Raw genomic sequence first — 19,335 nt, forward strand, 5'->3', positions numbered from 1 at the left:
TGATTTTGTTACAATTTATTTCTCTTAGAATGCATTTCAAAAGACAACTGGAGAGCATGTAAGGATACGTTTGTATACAAAAGGATATTCCTCTTACAAAAAAACAATTGTTTAGGAGTCGCTTGCATTTTGTATTTTATAATTTGACATCAGTATTTCAAAGAGTACATCACACCGAGCCTTTGATGAAGTTTCTAAATGTGTGCAAATAATACAACATAAGCCAGTAGAATATCACATAAAGTTCAAATAACAGAGTACAAAGTAGATAAAGAATAGATGTGGACAAGATATTTTACCAACACCCTGCCATACAGCTTTACTGTTCATTCAGAAACTAAAAGCTAAATTTAAACAAATGTCCCAGTCTGAAATTACAAACAGACCAATAACAAAGACTTTATGTATGTATGTATTGAGTTTAAGTGAATGTACATAGCTTAAAGATTGGAAAAATTAAGTGAGTTTGCACAATGACCCTGTTTGACACAAAGTAAGAACAGGAGTTAAGTCATGACTGTTCAACTGATAGAATGAAGAATCCAACATAATACTGGCAAGTTTCCATTAACTGCTTATAGAAGTGGGAGCCGGTCAGGGTTTTGACTAAAATATGAGATCAAACAGGGTCAATCCAAAGTGAATACTCGTTTATGACTAAAATGGAATGTACAATATATGCCATTTTGCTCAACCTTTTCATAACCAGCTACATATGGTGGGTCTGTAAGTCCACATCTACTCAGTCGTACAGTATTCTGACTTGGAAGCCCAGCTAAATCAATGCATGCACTGAAAAGCTTACATAAAACAATCAAATAAGTTGGTTTCTTTACACAGCATGTGCTTAGACTTTCTGCTGTTTAAATCAATGATAGTGTGGGAACAGTTCACCCACATACACCTACTGTATGGGCTTCTGAATGGAATGTGAAGCCATGAAGTCCTGCAGCAGGTAGTTAAGGCAGGAATGTCCTCTGGAGCTGTTCTCAACCAATCACAGCTGCACATCAAACTTACATTTTTTCCCACTACTAGGTTTGATCATTCTCAATGACATTCTCCAACAGCAGACCCAAATACATGAGAAAAATACTCTTATATTAGTCTGTTGTCCAGAGGAGAAAACTGTCACTTCGAGAATAAAACTGTGGTATTAACAAGAATATGGTCAAATATTTCAAGAAAAAAAAGTCAAAATGTTTAGAGAGTAAAGTAGTATTTTGAGAGTCAAAATATTACAACTTTATTCTCTGTGATGTGACTCCCCCATAAGTCCTGAACACCACGAGACAATATTGTTATTTGGAACCTAAAGGCCTTAACCTAGATCCTTACATTTTGTATTTTATCCCTTTGGCCTGATTGATCTTGAAACTCCCTGTTCCTGTAATGCCAGTTCCACTATTTCCTTGGCCTTGGTCCTCGACCCTCTCCCTCCCCCACGTTATGTGACACTCTATAGCACAAGGCAGCCACTTTTCTTGCCTCGTTTTTTGGCCTGCAGTGCCGCCCTGGTAGCCATCTCAAACACTTCTCTGACGCCATCCTTGGTCTTAGCTGAGCACTCAAGATAACCAAAGGCATTGATCCGGTTGGCCATCTCCCTGCCCTCCTCTGACTTCACTGGTTCCTAATTGGATGAAATCAGAGAGGAAAAATCATTTGGACAACAAACATCAGGACATGGACTACGTCATCCACTCAACTCAAATTGCATTCCTTATCAATCCACCCCTGGCCTGTCACCCAGGCTAGGGTTAGGTCCATAAAAAGGCTCAGTATGTAATGCTTGACAGCTTGAAGCAAAGTGGCTGCCCTAAACTAAAGGAAAAGGATCAAGGCTCCGCATGAAGCCACTGCTGCAGTTAATACTGCCAACAGCCACTAGATGCTGGTCTAAATAGCCCTGGCTACCACAGACTTTTGAAATCCCATTGAACTTATTTCTAAAAATATTAAGTCATTTTTTTCTGGGAATCATTCTGGTGGACTTAGAGCACACACACATCTTCCCTGAAGAATTGGTAACAACATCACTGTAGCCAGATATGGTTCTCCATTCCAGAAGCACAAAATCCATCAGAGTGGCTGGACTTTGAGTGCCCTGGGAGGATTGGTTAACCATCTTCTGTCAGTTGAGGAAAGGCAATCCTAGGATTTAATCTATGAAGTTAAAGTGACAGGATGCTACTGCGGATTCCAAGCAACATCAGTGCACTACTTCTGAATTACAGAAAGTGGGACTTGCACCCATGGAGCATGCTACAATTAAAATATGACAAATGAGGAACAACTTCAAAAAATGTCAAATCAAACTTTAGTAAATTTTCAATTGTAACTTAAAGGTGCTGTACAGACTTTCTGCGTGATCTTGAAAAAGTCTCATTTTTAGCTTACCGGCCAAGAGGCTGTAAGCTATTGTCATCATGCGGCCTCCGGCAGCGTCGTCTGTCGTCAGTTACAAAACTTTCAATCGTCGTCTTCTCCAAAACTACAATTCCAATTGACTTCAAACTTGGTATACAGCTTCTTTATGATGATGTCAACAAAAGTTAGTGAAATTATTTGGATCCGGCTCTGATTCTGGATTTGGTGCAACTTTGAAAAATGTCCCCATTATAAGAGATAGGAAGTGGTTCAATGCAGTAACTCAGTAAATAGAAATGATATCAAGTTGAAATTTCTACAGTCCAACCCTGATGGGGAGATGACCAAAACATACTGTCCACATGCTGATCAGGATCTTCTGGATCCGGGAACTTACAGAAAATTTAACATGGGCTCTTATGGGGAAAAAATTCAATCGTCTTCTTCTTCGAAACTACAGTTCTGATTGACTTCAAATTTGGTACACAGCTTCTTTATGATGATGTCAACACAAGGTATTGCAATTATTTTGATCCGGATCTGATTCTGGATTTGGTGCGACTTTGAAAAATTTTCCCATTATAAGAGATAGGAAGTGGATTTATATAATAATTCAGTAAGTATCAATGATATAAAGTTTGAATTTGAATTTTTTACAGATCTGATTGGAATATGACCAAATCATGGGCTATTTCTGTAATATAATAAATGCACATAACTGGGTGATAATAAATGGCATCTGGATACATGTCCCAAAACTTTTAATTTGGCCGGTAAGCTACAGGGGTATTGGTCCTATTTTTAGCTTACCGGCCGACAGGCCGTAAGCTATGGTCGTTATGCGGCATCCGGCGGCGGCAGCGGCATCTATCGTCGTCTGTTGTCCGTTACAAAAATTTCAATCGTCTTCTTCTCCGAAACTACAATTCCGATTGACTTCAAACTTGGTAATACAGCTTTTTTATGAAAATGTCAACAAAAGTTAGTGAAATTATTTGGATCCGGATCTGATTCTGGATTTGGTGCGACTATGAAAAATTTCCCCATTATAAGAGATAGGAAGTGGATCGATGCAATTACTCAGTAAATATAAATGATATCAAGAGTAAATTTCTACAGTACAGCCCTGATGGGGAGATGACCAAAACATAAGGCCACATGCTGATCAGGATCTTCTTCTGGATCTGGGAACTTACAGAAAATTTAACATGGGCTCTTATGGGGAAAAAATTTCAATCGTCTTCTTCTCCGAAACTACAGTTCTGATTGACTTCAAACTTGGTATACAGCTTCTGTATGATCATGTCAACAAAAGTTAGTGAAATTATTTGGATCCGGATCCGATTCTGGATTTGGTGCGACTATGAAAAATTTCCCCATTATAAGAGATAGGAAGTGGATCGATGCAATAACTCAGTAAATATAAATGATATCAAGTTGGAATTTGAATTTTTTTATTGATCTGATTGGAATTTGACCAAAACATGGGCTATTTGTGTAATATAAATACACATAAGTGGGTGATAATAAATGGCATCTGGATATATTTCCCAAAGCTTTTAATTTGGCCGGTCAGCTACAGGGACATTGATCCTATTTTTATATATATGCCTGATTGTAGTCTACAATTTAAAATGAGATTATCGGCACCAAAATAGTTTTTTTCCAAGTGCTATTTCCAGCTTCCCTGGTTGGGTCGGACAAGACCAGACTGATTTACAGCAGACTTATGTCATCACTATGACAACATCACACCGACCAACAGAGTTTAGCAGTGAGAAGTAAGCTGAACGAGTGAGGAGTAAGATCTGTCCTTTTTCTTAAAGAGAGGGATTTCTTAGATATATTATGTTGTAATGGTGGACACTGGAACTGCAGCTGGACTGGCAGAAAGAAAAAGATAGCTAAACGGGAGAGTGATAGAGCACGGGTTAAAACACCGGTAAACTTCTGCATTGAACCGATGGAGAGAACTAAGGGAATTAAAAGGAATGAAAACAGATCCAGAGTAGGCTCTGTTCCTTCTACACAGGTATAGAATACTTCTTTTCTTTATACATATGCATTGGAACATTGTATTTTACTAAAGTGGCTGTTGGTAAATCAGTCAAACATTTAGTAAACACTTGTGTGTTAGCCGCACTGCTAGCTCTTTGGCGTTGGTAATATGTTTTATTTGGAGCACTGTTTCAGTCCCAAACTATGGGCTTTGTAAGGTGAGACTGAAATGGTTCTGTATGGAGTTTAATGTTCAAGCCGGGGCCTGGATACTAAACTGCCCTTCAGGAACAAGACAATTCTAAAAGTAGAATACTGTGAATGCAGAAGGCTGAAGCAGCTAGCGCTGAACTGCAAATGCAGAATGATGAAGATGTTGCATGACTGAAGTCATTTCTGAAAATGCTTGAATATTTTGTGGAAAAGCTAGTGCAAATGTATATGTAAGGGTAGAGACTGCGATCTGGTAGGATCGGCGATTCTACCAGTAGAGACTCCGATCGTTGTCTCTACCAGTAGAAACTCCGATCAGAGTCTCTACTGGTAGAAACTCCGATCCTGCCAGTAGAAGGGTTAGGGTTAGGGGTTAGGGTTAGGGTTAGGATCGGAGTTTCTACCAGTAGAGACTCTGATCGGAGTTTCTACTGGTAGAGACTACGATCGGAGTCTCTACTGGTAGAATCGCCGATCCTACCAGATCGCAGTCTCTACCCTGACATATATTAAGGAGACATGTCTTAGACCACCGTTCTGTGAGTAACACTCTGGAGCTTCGGAGTAAAAGAGACATAGAAGCACGAGTTGGACATCCAAAGTTAGGTTTCATTTTCATTTTCACGCCAGTTACTAAACTACACTACAAGTGGACTTTATGAAGTTTGCTTGTTGTCTCGTTTCAAATGTTACTTTGCACACTGCAAGTTACTGTCTTAAAAAATAGGACCAATGGCCCTGTAGCTTACCGGCCAAATTAAAAGCTTTGGGAAATGTATCCAGATGCCATTTATTATCACCCAGTTATGTGTATTTATTACATTACAGAAATAGCCCATGTTTTGGTCATATTCCAATCAGATCTGTAAAAAATTCAAATTCCAGCTTGATATCACTGATACTTACTGATTTACTGGATCAATCCACTTCCTATCTCTTACAATGGGAAAATTTTTCAAAGTCGCACCACATCCAGAATCAGATACGGATCGAAATAATTTCAATACCTTGTGTTGACATCTTTATAAAAAAGCTGTATACCAAGTTTGAAGTCCATCAGAACTGGAGTTTTGGAGAAGAAGACGATTGAAATGTTTTCCCCATAAGAGCCCATGTTAAATTTAAGTTCCCGGATCCAGAAGAAGATCCTGATCAGCATGTGACCATTATGTTTTGGTCATCTCCCCTTCAGGGCTGTATTGTAGAAATTTCAACTTGATATCATTTATATTTACTGCTTTATTGCATCGATCCACTTCCTATCTCTTATAATGGGGAAATTTGTCAAAGTCGCACCAAATCCAGAATCAGATCCGGGTCCAAATAATTTCACTAACTTTTGTTGACATGATCATAAAGAAGCTGTATACCAAGTTTGAAGTCAATCGGAATTGTAGTTTCGGAGAAGAAGACAATTGAAATTTTTGTAACGGACGACAGACGACGCCGACAGACGCCGCATGATGACAATAGCTTACGGCCTGTCGGCTGGTAAGCTAAAAAAGAAATGCAGAGTTGTAAAGAGGATCTGCTCTTCAGTCATTAGCTTCAAAACAGATGCATTCCTTGGCCAGTTATGCCCTTATGACCGTATGTGCTAGTGCTCATGAGAAACAGAGTCTTTGTCCCTTAAAAACACCACCGATTCCGGCCAAAGGTGTCGCTACAATCCACTTTATATGCATTCTCTGTACAGGACCTTTAAGGCAAAGCATGTGACATTTCCCACCTGGGCTTTTAAAAAGACCTGTTTTAACCTAGGCCCCTCCTCTCTGCTCAATGACAAAAGAAAACAGTGGTCAAGTTGTTATGTTCTAAGACACAATTAACTCCTCCACACTGTCACAACAATATCACAAAATCCTGTAGGGTTGTTTTAGACAGAATACAACTAAAACCACATGCCTCTTCCTCCTCTATTGTGTCACCAATAGGTCTGTGTTATGTTGACTGGCTGATGTGTCCAGACTTTGCATTAACATCTGTAGTGGTCAATCTGACCATGTGTTCCATTTCTCATGTAAGATCTCAACAAACAACACCATTACAGGATGAATTTGATCTCCATGCAACAGAGTGAAAAGAACAGATAGAATTGTCCAAGTTGTCACATTGATATATAAGTTGTATTGATTGATTCAGAGTCACCTCATGCAGTAATAGGCCAAAAACACTCCATCTTAAAAGCTGCTAAAAAGTCACCTTTGAGGAGCACAGTGAAATATGCAAAGAGACATTACAAATCCAGCCTGTTGAACTTGAAATGCTTGTGTGTGTCATGTGTTAGGCTATAGAAGTGCTTTTTTATTTGCATCAAGTAGGAATTTCAGATCAAAAGTGATCACTCAAGACACTTCTCATGATGCTTTTTTCCACAAAGAGTAAAGTGATTAAGTAATTTCTACATTTTTCTGTCCTCCAGGTATGACTGACAGGATAATTTTTCCATGAATCTACATAGAGCCTTTTTAAGTAAAATATTGCATATTCCATAATAAATCCCATACCCAAGCTTCACTGACCTGTTTCATTTTTGCCAACTCTCGACGGGTGTGGTCATCATTTCGCAGGTCTTTCTTATTTCCCACAAGAATAATGGGCACATTGGGACAGAAGTGTTTGACCTCAGGAGTCCACTTCTCTGGAATATTCTCTGAATCAGACATAGGATTTCATGTTATCACAAAGTCCACATAAAAGCAGAGTGCTATCAAAAATGACACAAATAGCATCTCACCTAAACTGTCAGGGCTGTCAATAGAGAAACACATCAGGATGACGTCTGTGTCTGGATAAGACAGAGGACGCAGCCGATCATAGTCCTCCTGACCTGCTGTGTCCCAAAGAGCCAGCTCAACCTATGATAAAAAACAAGCTCATTACAGGTCCAACAGCTCAGCCCAGAGTTTCCTCCAGCAAAAGCACAGCTGCCTATGGAAAACCAGACTGTGATTTAAAAAAAAAAACAGTAGCAGTACAAATTCCAATTATTTAGCTACTGCACAATAAGTAACATAAAAGTATGACAGTACTGAAATGTCCTCAAAATGTAAAAGTCCAAAGTCAGCCTTTGAAAGACATTTTAAGCAGCTGTTTTGAACTGAAGTGAACCTCATGCCATATTAACACAATTACTAATATAATACTATTAAATAATTCTACCTTCATATTAAACTGAGGAAGCATGTTATCAGGTGTATAATTCATCTTCCTTTATTTTGCATCATGTTTGTTTTATTGAATAACTCATTCATCACTTCAGTCAGAGGAACAGTCAAGTCGTAACTCCTCTTACATTCTTACATCATAAAGAGGATCAATATACAAATTTGCTCAATGTATCCTATTTGCAATGTATAATTTTTATTCTTTAACTTGTTAACGTGCTCATCAATTGGAATATGGTTTCCAATACGTAGTGAATGGATTGTATGATTTTAATATTGTGTAATTTTGTATAATTTTGGAATGAGTGTCGAATGTGTCGATGTGTTGAATGTGTTGTGATGTAAATATGAAGACATTACCTGTTTGCCATCCACTTCAATATCTGCCACATAGTTTTCAAAAACTGTGGGAACGTAGACCTCAGGGAACTGGTCCTTGCTGAATACGATGAGCAAACAGGTCTTACCACAGGCTCCATCACCAACTATCACTAGTTTCTTTCTGATTGCAGCCATCTTAAAGAAGGACAGCAAAAGATACTCTTTAAATCCACAACAGGGTCACATATCACTAGACTTTCAAGGAAGCTGATTCGAGATAGATAATTTCAATTGCACAGTGAAGAATTCCATTTAAGCAGTGTGTTATCTATCTGAGGGGATCAGATGTACAACCTCACACCAACACTGATATGAACGACTTTGTCAGGAGATGCATAAGAAAATGTAGAAATGCTTACATAATTAACTAAGACATGTATACTGTACTGTATTTGATGTGACGTGTTGCCTTACAGTCACAGTAGATGTGGTGCAAATGAAGTCTGCAACGTCTAAATGGGTATGCGCAAAAACACACCATGAAGTAAGGATGAGTGATAAAAATGCTAGGGCTAATTATATCATTACTATAATTTTTAATCATAGAATGTACCGCAATACACATAAGATACACAAAATACATTATGCTTAACATGCATATTTCCTTTGACTTCCGGGTTTTGTTGGGTTTTTTTCATTCACAGCCAAAGTTTTGTTGTTTATTTAATTTGATGTTGGACATCATTTTATCGTTCTACTAGTTCTGAACGTTCGACCTCTACGTGAAATGTTCTATTGTTTGGTAAGTATTTCCCATGTTGTGACTACATGGAAAAGTTCAAAACAACAAATAATCTGGTTTCTTCTATTTTTTTGCTCAGGACCAAAAATCTGCATTTAAAGCTGCAAGTGTTTGATAGTTTTTAATGCCACAGGGCAAAAATTCCATTACCTTTAATAGGGCTGCACGATTTTGGCAAAAAAAAAAAAAAAATCCCGATTTTTTTCCTCTAAAAACTCGATTTTCGATTTCGATTTTTGGGTAAAACTACAAAAGACAACAGAAGTCAGCATGTCGTTTTCGTGAGCAGCTCACAATGCAAGGCACTGCTCTGCCCTTAAATCTGTGTTGGTATCACGTGATGAACCCACAGAAGTTTATTTTTTCTTAATTAAATCTTTATTGAATGAAGTAGAGGATACAAACAATGTCTACAACAAGAAAATAACATAAGTTTGCCAGGGGGAAGACACTATAATACAATGTCCAAATCAGAGCAAATACTTAGGTTTTTTACAGCCTTTTTGTTTCCAGATTTATCGAACAGCTTTAAATAAAGTTCAACATCTTTCAAAAAATAAACAAATATTTGGTTTTGTGTTACAGAACTTACCTTCGTGAATGAAAAATTTAGCAAGTAAGAGAACTAAATTAATTTTTTTTTTTTTTCCTTTTTGGGGTCTCTGGGCCCACAGAAGTGATACCAGTGTAAGTCAGTGACAGGTATCAATCGTGTGTTCGTGGACCACGGAATATGAGTGATCCCCATGCGGTTCTATTTAAACTGGAGGATCCGTGCGTGGAACAGACCGACCAGGACACGCTGGAGGGATTCTATCTTTGGAGCTGGTGGATGTGTGTGGGCAGAGAGCTGTCTGGGCTCCTCTGCTGAGGCTGATGACCCCCACGACCTGGACCCGGTTCGGAAGAAGACAGTACGGTACGGATCCGGGACAACGTAAGATGAGTGATCCGCATGCAGTTCTATTTCAGTTGTGGGATCCGTGAGTGAAGCCACAGCTTACATTGCTATAAGTACTGCGGGCTCATTAACACATTTAAAGTCCGGTCATTACACGGACTAATGTGATAGACCGCTGTCACTGATAGGAGGAAGAGCCTACAGTAGCCCGCAAGCGCGCGGCCCGGAGGCACGAGAGAGATTAAATCGATTTTACAATTTCCCTTTTTTAAAAACCGTCCTAATTATAAAATCCAATTTTGCTTCAAAATCGATTAATCGTGCACCCCTAACCTTTTAGTATATTGCCCTTCAAATGGTCTGAGAGGACACAAGACTTCTGCATCTACTGCTTGTTAGTGTTTTCAGGCTGCAGAAGATCTACACTGTGACAGATTTTGACTAATCACAGGTAGGTAGGAGGTTACACATATAACGGACAGGTGTAGCCTAATTACTGACCACTGATCAGATTCAATCTGATACATTTCTGTAACATCATGAAAGTAAATCAGGCTCTTCTTTTATGTTTATGCATTTCATTTGGATTGAGAAGAGACAGCAGCAGAAAAAGTAGTGTGTGAAATGTGTGATTATAACAATAACATAATAATGATTTAATATTTACTAACAGACTGATTATATTGGCAGTCTCCTTGCCCAACTAGGAAGCACATTTGCTTTTATTATTATAACCTTTATTTAACCAGGAAAAAAGCCCACTGAGATTAAAAATGTCTTTTTCAAGAGCACCCTGGCCAAGACAGCAACAGCAGAAGTTACACAAAGTAGAAATCAAAGCCATACATCCACACAAAAAATATACATAAAAAGTATACATAAAACACAATAAAAGTCAGTACTAAAACCATACATAAAACATTAGATAAGAACAAAGTAAAACATCACCATTATTTTAAAAGGAACCCTACTAAAAGTATAACAATGTTCCTTAAAAGCATCTCAAAGCAGAACCCGAATCAATCAATGGTTTGGTTGTGCTACTAGGAAATATAGAATCACAAAAAAAGAGCATGGGTTATGCTCCGTGTTTGCTTTGTTTTTGAAAGGCATTGCTGGCCTATTCTGTTTTCCGCAGATCAGTTTGATCAAATTCACACTGGAATACTCACCAAGATAATTTACTGAAAACACTAACCACACTAATACTGTCATGTTATACACCACCATGCCACTTCAACTATTTGATCATTTCTGTTGAATGTAATTGTAACATTTCTGGTTTGTACAGTAACACTGAAAATGACAATGTTACTGTCATAACTGTCATAATTAAGAATTCTACAGCATCTGACAAAATAAACATACATTCACATTTTCACCCTGTAGCTATAGACTAGTGAGTGAATCTTTACAACTTTGTCAGGTATGTGTTAATGGACAACAACTCTAAATGATAATGTTAAAAAAAAAAGAAAAGGAAAAAAAAGAAAAACCTAAAAAAAAAATACAAGTCAGAGTGACTACTAAAAGTACAGTTGTAGAAAAGAAACATAATTTTCTGAAAATGATTTAATGACGTTGTAGTATTTTGGAATGTGAGAAAGAACAGATTAAAAGGGAGAGAATAAGTATATTAAGAGGTTTTGTTCATATAACGGCTTATAGTTCTGAGGACATAACACTGAACATACACAAACGACAAAAAGCTGTGAAAAATGCTGATGCTATGTTAAATGTCTATAATTTATTTTAATTAATGAAGACCTGTCTACATAAAATAAAGCTATGAGATAACAAGGTCGACTCATTTGACGCAAGTATTCCCTATTATCTGAAAATATATTCCAGCCAAATGTGAGTATTTTAAGTTGAAATCATACCCTAAAAGTAACGCACGGGCCTGTGTAATCATATGCAAGTACTCACTACTCGTTCTGAAACATATATATCGACGAGCAACATTGACGTAGCTCGTAGATTTGGTAAGTTTAGGTTGCGTTGCATCCATCTCCACTTCCCTACTAAATAACGTTGTGTACTTCTTATCGTATCTCCCAACCTAATTTACAAACTTAAGGTAACATATAATATATTGTCAGCTGTATTGATTTATGGTTTGTAACGGAAGGTTTGTGACTCAACAAGTCGGCTACCAGCTCCTAACACTTCCATCTAGGTGGCTAACTGTTAGCTTGCTGCCTTTGCTTAGTTGTTCAGACTCGACGGGCCAGAAACACCAAATTTCTAGACCACTTATACTTTTTTGCTTTGTATCAGCAGCTATTTTAATATACGACATTACAAAGCAAAGACAGGTTCCGAGTAAAAGAAGATTAAAAACAATTCTATCGTTTGAGTGTAGATACTCGCCTTTCCTGAAGTTTTCCTGTCGAATCAAATAGTTCCGCCCCCAATAGTGCCACGAAGATTCTGCCCGCCCATTGAACTTACTTTTGACCAATGAAACCCTCCAATACAATGACTGACAAATTCAGGAGCCAAACAAAAAATATAACAATCGCTTGGTTTAGCTTTACCCTAACCTAGACGTTGGAAGACTACTGCCCTGGGTTATGTCTCACAGGAACGCTCGATTCAAGGTTGTTACTTATAACGTTCTCCAAATTACATTAAGCACGACCACAACAATCTGTGTCTCCAAACAGAATTCTGCTGCCTTGTTAAACTATGTCACCTACAACGAGAGACAGTGGTTTACCACAAGATTCAGTTCAGGAGGTTATTTTATTTATTTTTGTCAATTTTGTTGCATATATAATTTTTCTTTATACGAGTAATTATTATTTCCATTTTCTGCATTTTAAATTTTTTGTTCAAGAATGCTTCCTTGTTTGTGAGCACATTTCGCCATGCTATGCGTAAAAGCAGGACACAGGTCTGTCAGGCAAAGAAGATGCCACATAAGTAGAGAAACCATCCACTTATCCATCCATTTATCACCATTTATTGTAATATTATCTTCTGTATTTTGTGGGGGGTTTTCAGTGAAAATCAGGTATTTTTCAACATTTAATTTACTAATCATGTAGATATTCATAAAAGCTCAGAGTAAAGTTGAGGATTATTATATCAATAACAGGCAAAGTTGAAGGAAAAAGTGACTTTTTCAGCAAAATCTGTCATTAACTGAATATAATCCAAGTGTCTCCATCCACTGACATTTATCAAACTCCATGGGTTTTACTGGTGAATCAATGTTGTAGAAGATGACAGTGTTTCCATGTTCACTACCGAGCCTCTGAACGTCCAAATGGGTCATATTTGATGATCATGAAAAGATGGCAAACTTACGGTGGCCCAGAGGTGCAACAGGCCAAAAAATTATCCACTAGACGAAAAAAATTATCTACTACAAGAAAAAAAAAGAGAACAGCCTAAAAAAAATTATCCACTAGATGAAAAAAATTATCTACTACAAGAAAAAAAGACAACAGCCCAAAAAAATTATCCACTATAAGAAAAAAAAAGAGAACAGCCTAAAAAAATTATCCACTAGATGAAAAATATTATCTACTACAAGAAAAAAAAGAGAACAGCCCAAAAAAATTATCCACTATAAGAAAAAAAAAAAGAGAACAGCCTAAAAAATTATCCACTAGATGAAAAAAATTATCTACAAGAAAAAAAAGAGAACAGCCCCCCAAAAATTATCCACCATAAGAAAAAAAGAGAACAGCCTAAAAAAATGATCCACTGCATGAAAAAAATTATCTACTAAAAGAAAAAAAGAGAACAGCCTAAAAAAATTATCCACTAGATGAAAAAAATTATCTACTACAAGAAAAAAAGAGAACAGCCCAAAAAAATTATCCACTAGATGAAAAAAATTATCTACTACAAGAAAAAAAAAAGAGAGAACAGCCCAAAATAAATTATCCACTGTAAGAAAAAAAAGAGAACAGCCTAAAAAAAATTATCCACTAGATGAAAAAAAAAAAAATCCCCTATAAGAAAAAAAAGAGACCAGCCAAAAAAATTATCCACTAAAAGAAAAAAAAAGAGAACAGGCAAAAAAAATTATCTACTAGCCCAAAAAATTATTCACTATAAGAAAAAAAAGAACAGGTGAAAAAAATTATCTACTATGAGAAAAAAAAGAGAGCAGCCCAAAAAAAATATCCACTATAAGAAAAAAAAAAACATCATCCACCTTTTCAATTACGGGGGCGCTGTTTACCCGAAAGGTGTCTTGCTTTAAAATTAAGACCACCACAAAAAATAAAAGGATAGGCTGAAAAATTTTAAGGCTTTCGGCTAATGTGGCTAATGCTAAGGAAGTACCCCACCGGAAGTGGAGGTCGTGCGCTAAAAAATAAAGTTATTTTAAAATATAGATATTTACATTAATATAGTTTGCAAAGCAGTTAAATGATTAAATACGGTTCCAGTGTCTGCTCAAGGTTAGGCATGGGCGTTAAATTGTTAAGGTTAGGGTTAGGGTATGGTTGGGGTTAGTTTTCAGTGGTAAATGGCCCTTGTGTGCACTGTGTGAAGGTTCGTTGCTAAGCTAATGCTAACGCGAAAGGTTGACGGCAACTTTGTGTTATTTTATTTTGAGAGGAGGAGAAGAGGAGCTTCCTGTGGAGCTCCACTATCATGGCATCGCCCATATGTTTTGCAGGTAAACCTCTCCTCCTCAACTCAAACGGAGTGTCTTCACTAACACTAGATCAAGAAGGACATTTTGTGGAGATAAAGATGTGTGCCGTGGTACCGCAGTGCCTCGGCACCTGGCAACGAGCTGAGCTGTGGTACCGAGCCATGGTACGCGGTGCCGTGCTGGGGTACCTGGCACCGAGCTGCGGCACCGCGGTGCCACGGCAAGTGGTTGGCACCGAGCCGTGGTACCGCGGTACGTCGCGGCACCAGCCGAGGTGCCACGGCACCTCGCGGCATCAACCGTGGTGCCACGGCACCAGGTGTCGGTGCCGCGATATGCACTCGCTGCCTGTCAACAAATGGGCGATGCCATGATAGTGGAGCTCCACAGGAAGCTCCTCTTCTCTTCCTCTCAAAATAAAATAATTTTAGAACTTGTAGCGAATATTCATCAAAAATGATATTGAATGTCAGGCAGTTGAACAATTCAACACCGTAATCACACAATTGTTTACTCGCACTGGTAGTTCACAAAGTTGCCGTCAACTTTTCGCGTTAGCATTAGCTTAGCAACGAACCTTCACACAGTGCACACAAGGGCCATTTACCACTGAAAACTAACCCCAACCATACCCTAACCCTAACCTTAACAATTTAACGCCCATGCCTAACCTTGAGCAGACACTGGAACCGTATTTAATCATTTAACTGCTTTGCAAACTATATTAATGTAAATATCTATATTTTAAAATAACTTTATTTTTTAGCGCACGACCTCCACTTCCGGTGGGGTACTTCCTTAGCATTAGCCACATTAGCCGAAAGCCTTAAAATTTTTCAGCCTATCCTTTTATTTTTTGTGGTGGCCTTAATTTTAAAGCAAGGCACCTTTCGGGTAAACAGCGCCCCCGTAGTTGAAAAGGTGGATGATGTTTTTTTTTCTTATAGTGGATATTTTTTTGGGCTGCTCTCTTTTTTTTCTCATAGTAGATAATTTTTTTTCACCTGTTCTTTTTTTTTTTTCTTATAGTGAATAATTTTTTGGGCTAGTAGATAATTTTTTTTTTGCCTGTTCTCTTTTTTTTCTTTTAGTGGATAATTTTTTTGGCTGGTCTCTTTTCTTTCTTATAGGGTTTTTTTTTTTCATCTAGTGGATAATTTTTTTAGGCTGTTCTCTTTTTTTCTTATAGTGGATAATTTTTTTAGGCTGTTCTCTTTTTTTTCTTATAGTGGATAATTTTTTTAGGCTGTTCTCTTTTTTTCTTGCAGTAGATAATTTTTTTGTCTAGTGGATAATTTTTTTGGGCTGTTCTCCCCTTTTTTTTCTTTATAGTGGATAATTTTTTTGGGCTGTTCTCTTTTTTTTTTTTTCTTGTAGTAGATAATTTTTTTCATCTTGTGGATAATTTTTTTTAGGCTGTTCTCTTTTTTTTCTTGTAGTAGATAATTTTTTTCATCTAGTGGATAATTTTTTTTAGGCTGTTCTCTTTTTTTTTCTTGTAGTAGATAATTTTTTTCGTCTAGTGGATAATTTTTTGGCCTGTTGCACCTCTGGGCCACCATACAAACTGTACTTTACACTAATTATTTTTATGAATTAGTGAATCAACCGGGATTAAACCGTTTATATCAGCCGATGATTTTGGTAGATGGTGGATGTTTGGGACTTTTTTGGTTAAATCCATTATTCAAGGTGAGAAATGAGAATACTGTGGTTCAATGTATTAAAAGCAGAGGTCAGACCTAAAGTAATGAGCACAACAAAGTTAAATGATAAAAAATATGTCACTAAAAATCCTTAAGAGTGATGATTCCATACTGTTATAGTTTTAAAACCAAACCGTCACACCTCAAGGATGCAATTCCTGACTAAAAATGCCTTCAATTGAGAGAGAGCAACCTACAGTATTTTTGAAAGGAATGGGAGTTTATTTAGACATTGTCCTGAAATTAGATGAAACTGATGGGTCAAGGCAAGGCCTTTTAATGTATGGTTGTACTACCACATGCCTGACAAACCCAGGTACCAGACAAGTAACAAGACCACTGTTGAGAGTAGTAAGAGCAGAAGGTCCCATAAAAGAAACAAGAAAAGCACTTGGAGAGTGCAGACCTCTGCTAAGACAGATCTGCCCCCCCCCCCCCCCCAATCACCACCAAAATGTAATCATTTCTTCCTTGTGCCAGTATCAACATTTCCTGAAAATTTCCTGAAAATCCATCCATAACTTTTTGAGTTATCTTGCTAACAAACAAACAAACAAACACGCACGCACACACACACACACACACACACACACACACACACATACACACAAAGCAAAGTGATCACAATACCTCCTGGCGGAGGTAAAAAGTGATCACAACACCTCCTGGCGGAGGTAATTACATCTTTAAAAAGTGGAGGACGAACAGCATCTGTGGGGTAACTTGAAGGTTTTGTATGAGCAGTGATCTTATCCAAAAATGAGGGTCACAGCCTAAAAGTGGTTAAGCTCAGCAGGTGAAAAAGATAGATAGGTCGCATGAAGGAGAGATGAGAGCTGTAGCAGATGCCCCTTTATGAACAAAATAGCGGAGTACATTTCTCAGATTTCAGGGAAAACTTCCAGATTGAGACAGTCGAAGAACATTACGAATAGTTACTTGAGAACACTGGGTTTATGACTGTTGAGATAATCTGACAATAATATTTGTTCTTTTCAGCTTTTACAGTAGCCAACAATTCCTCAGTATGTTAAAGGATACCTATAGTGTACCTACACTCGTCTTTTTTTTTTTCAACACTTAGTTTTTATTAGTTATTTATCATTTTGTCATCAGAACATAACAAACAACAATCAGCAACAGATAATAGTCACAATCTAACAGTAATGATAATTTAGGTTACAGTTATGAAATGGCAATCAAGTTACCTAACTAATAAAATTTTTAGAGCAGCAGTTTATATAGCATTTCACAGAACTATGAGACAAACCACCCATTAATTGTATTTAAAGAAACTTATCAATTTGCCCCATCTTATTATGTAAAGTTCATCTTGTAGTCTCAGCATAAATGTTAATCTCTCCATTTTGTGAATTTCATCAACAATTTTCAACCAGTACTGGTGGATCAATTTGAAGCCATTTACGAGTGATTGTTTTTTGTTTTGTTTTTTTGCTGCAGTACCAAAGATTTTTAGAAGGTATTTAGCATTGTCATATCATCAGGAAGATCTCCAAACAATAGTGACAAAGTGGGTTGCTGTAATTTCAAACCCAAAATCTGTTCTGTTTTTATTCCAACATCTTTCCAAAAAGTTGTAATTTCCATACAGGACCAAAAAATGTGGGTGTGGTTTGCCTCTGTATCCCCACAACCCCTCCAGCATGTAGAAGCACTCATGTCTTGTTTTAAAAAAAAATATTTATTATATTTTTACGTATTTGATCATGAAGTAGGTCATACGCATGTAGAACTCAAACCCCTGCATCTCATGTTCCCTCACAGAGGATAAATCAGAGTAAATCAAATAATACACACAGTAAAACAAGCTCAACAACATAAAAAAATACTAGAAAAACGCAACACTTCATAACACTGTTGTCACGGTCTGCTCCAGTGTTACTGCTGGCTCCTCCCTCTCCACTTCCGTCCACCGTCACTCACCTGTGGCGCGCCGCATGACTGCAGCGCATCACAATCAAGCTTATTTAAGGCAGGGTACACACCTAAGGATTTTCTAAATCTGAAGAGATTTTTATCTGTTACAGACCCCACATGAAGACAAAAAATCAGGCATTGAACAGTTTTGATTGTATTGTGTGTGGTGCGCTCTGATAATCTCAACTCAGCACACCGCTCACAAAAGAACTCTGTCCCACCACTGATCTAGAATCTAGTCCTCCAAGCAAAAAATCTCGCCTGATCAAATGTGATCTAACAAAAATTAAGAAGAAGAAACATAGCATGACTCAGGAGCAGAGTCCTGAATCGGGTCAGGTAACGCCCCCCCCCCCAAAAAAAAAAGGGTCGGGTAACCCCACAAAAACATGCAGGGACGGGTTAAAAAAAAAAAAAAAAGAGAGAGAAGAATTTTTACAGGTACGGGCCTGGGTAAAATTAAATGAAATGCGGGTGGTAGCAGGCAAGGAAGTGGAAAAAATAAAATCCGTGGATTAAAATAATTTGCAGGACATTTAATGATGACAGTCATCTAATTTCACCATTGTTAATCCACATCCGGTTTTATTTTGAAGTGATCTTAACGTCTGTTTACATCTGGCCACAGATGTCATCGAGCAGCGCATACTGGAGATTTAATGATGGCGTGCGTTTTAGGCAAAAATAAAGCCCTTTAAAGTGAGTTATGTGTAGAAAATGTGTTTAATCATGGGTCAGGTCAAGTCAGGTCTAATGTACATGGGTATGGGTGGATACGGGTGTCGAAATGTGGACCCGTGCAGGTCTCTGCTCAGGAGTTGTCGACTTTTCCTACACATATGAAGATTTTTCAGCGTAAATATTGAACAAGTTTAACATTTACAATTGTCGGCCCCAACCTGTTTCAGAGCCAATTATTGGGACAAATTCACCCTTAACACACCTCAGACCGGTCCACATGTGTTTTGTGGATTTGGAGAAGGCGTTCGATCGTGTCCCTCATGGCATCCTGTGGGTGGTGCTTTGGAAGTATGGGGTCCAGGGCCCTCTGCTAAGGGCAGTCCAGTCCTTGTATGACCAAAGCAGGAGCCTGGTTCGCATTGCTGGCAGTAAATCAGACCTATTCCAAGTGCATATTGGACTCCGGCAGGGCTGCCCTTTGTCACTGGTCCTGTTCATAATTTTTATGGACAGAATTTCTAGGCACAGCCAGGGGCCGGAGGGGGTCCAGTTTGAGGACCACAGAATTTCATCTCTGCTTTTTGCAGATGATGTTGTCCTGTTGACCTCATCAA

General features: G+C 37.9%; 1 protein-coding gene across 2 annotated transcripts; it reads right to left on the reverse strand.

The window, feature by feature from the left end:
* Positions 1–2: 2 nt before the first annotated feature.
* rhoaa (ras homolog gene family, member Aa) lies at positions 3–12,232 on the reverse strand. 2 transcript variants are annotated; one of them, XM_030138612.1, is made up of 5 exons: positions 12,146–12,232; positions 8,109–8,264; positions 7,319–7,439; positions 7,104–7,234; positions 3–1,633 (listed from the first exon to the last, which is right to left on the reverse strand). In XM_030138612.1, exons 2-5 carry the CDS (start codon positions 8,262–8,264, stop codon positions 1,460–1,462), a joined length of 582 nt encoding a protein of 193 aa, XP_029994472.1. In that variant the 5' UTR covers positions 12,146–12,232; the 3' UTR covers positions 3–1,459. The 2 variants fall into 2 exon arrangements, with proteins under 2 accessions (XP_029994472.1, XP_029994473.1); XM_030138613.1 differs by having other exon boundaries at positions 8,109–8,267; positions 12,148–12,184.
* Positions 12,233–19,335: the final 7,103 nt, after the last annotated feature.

The sequence above is a fragment of the Sphaeramia orbicularis genome, chromosome 7 (assembly GCF_902148855.1).
Source record: "Sphaeramia orbicularis chromosome 7, fSphaOr1.1, whole genome shotgun sequence".
NCBI lineage: Eukaryota > Metazoa > Chordata > Actinopteri > Kurtiformes > Apogonidae > Sphaeramia > Sphaeramia orbicularis.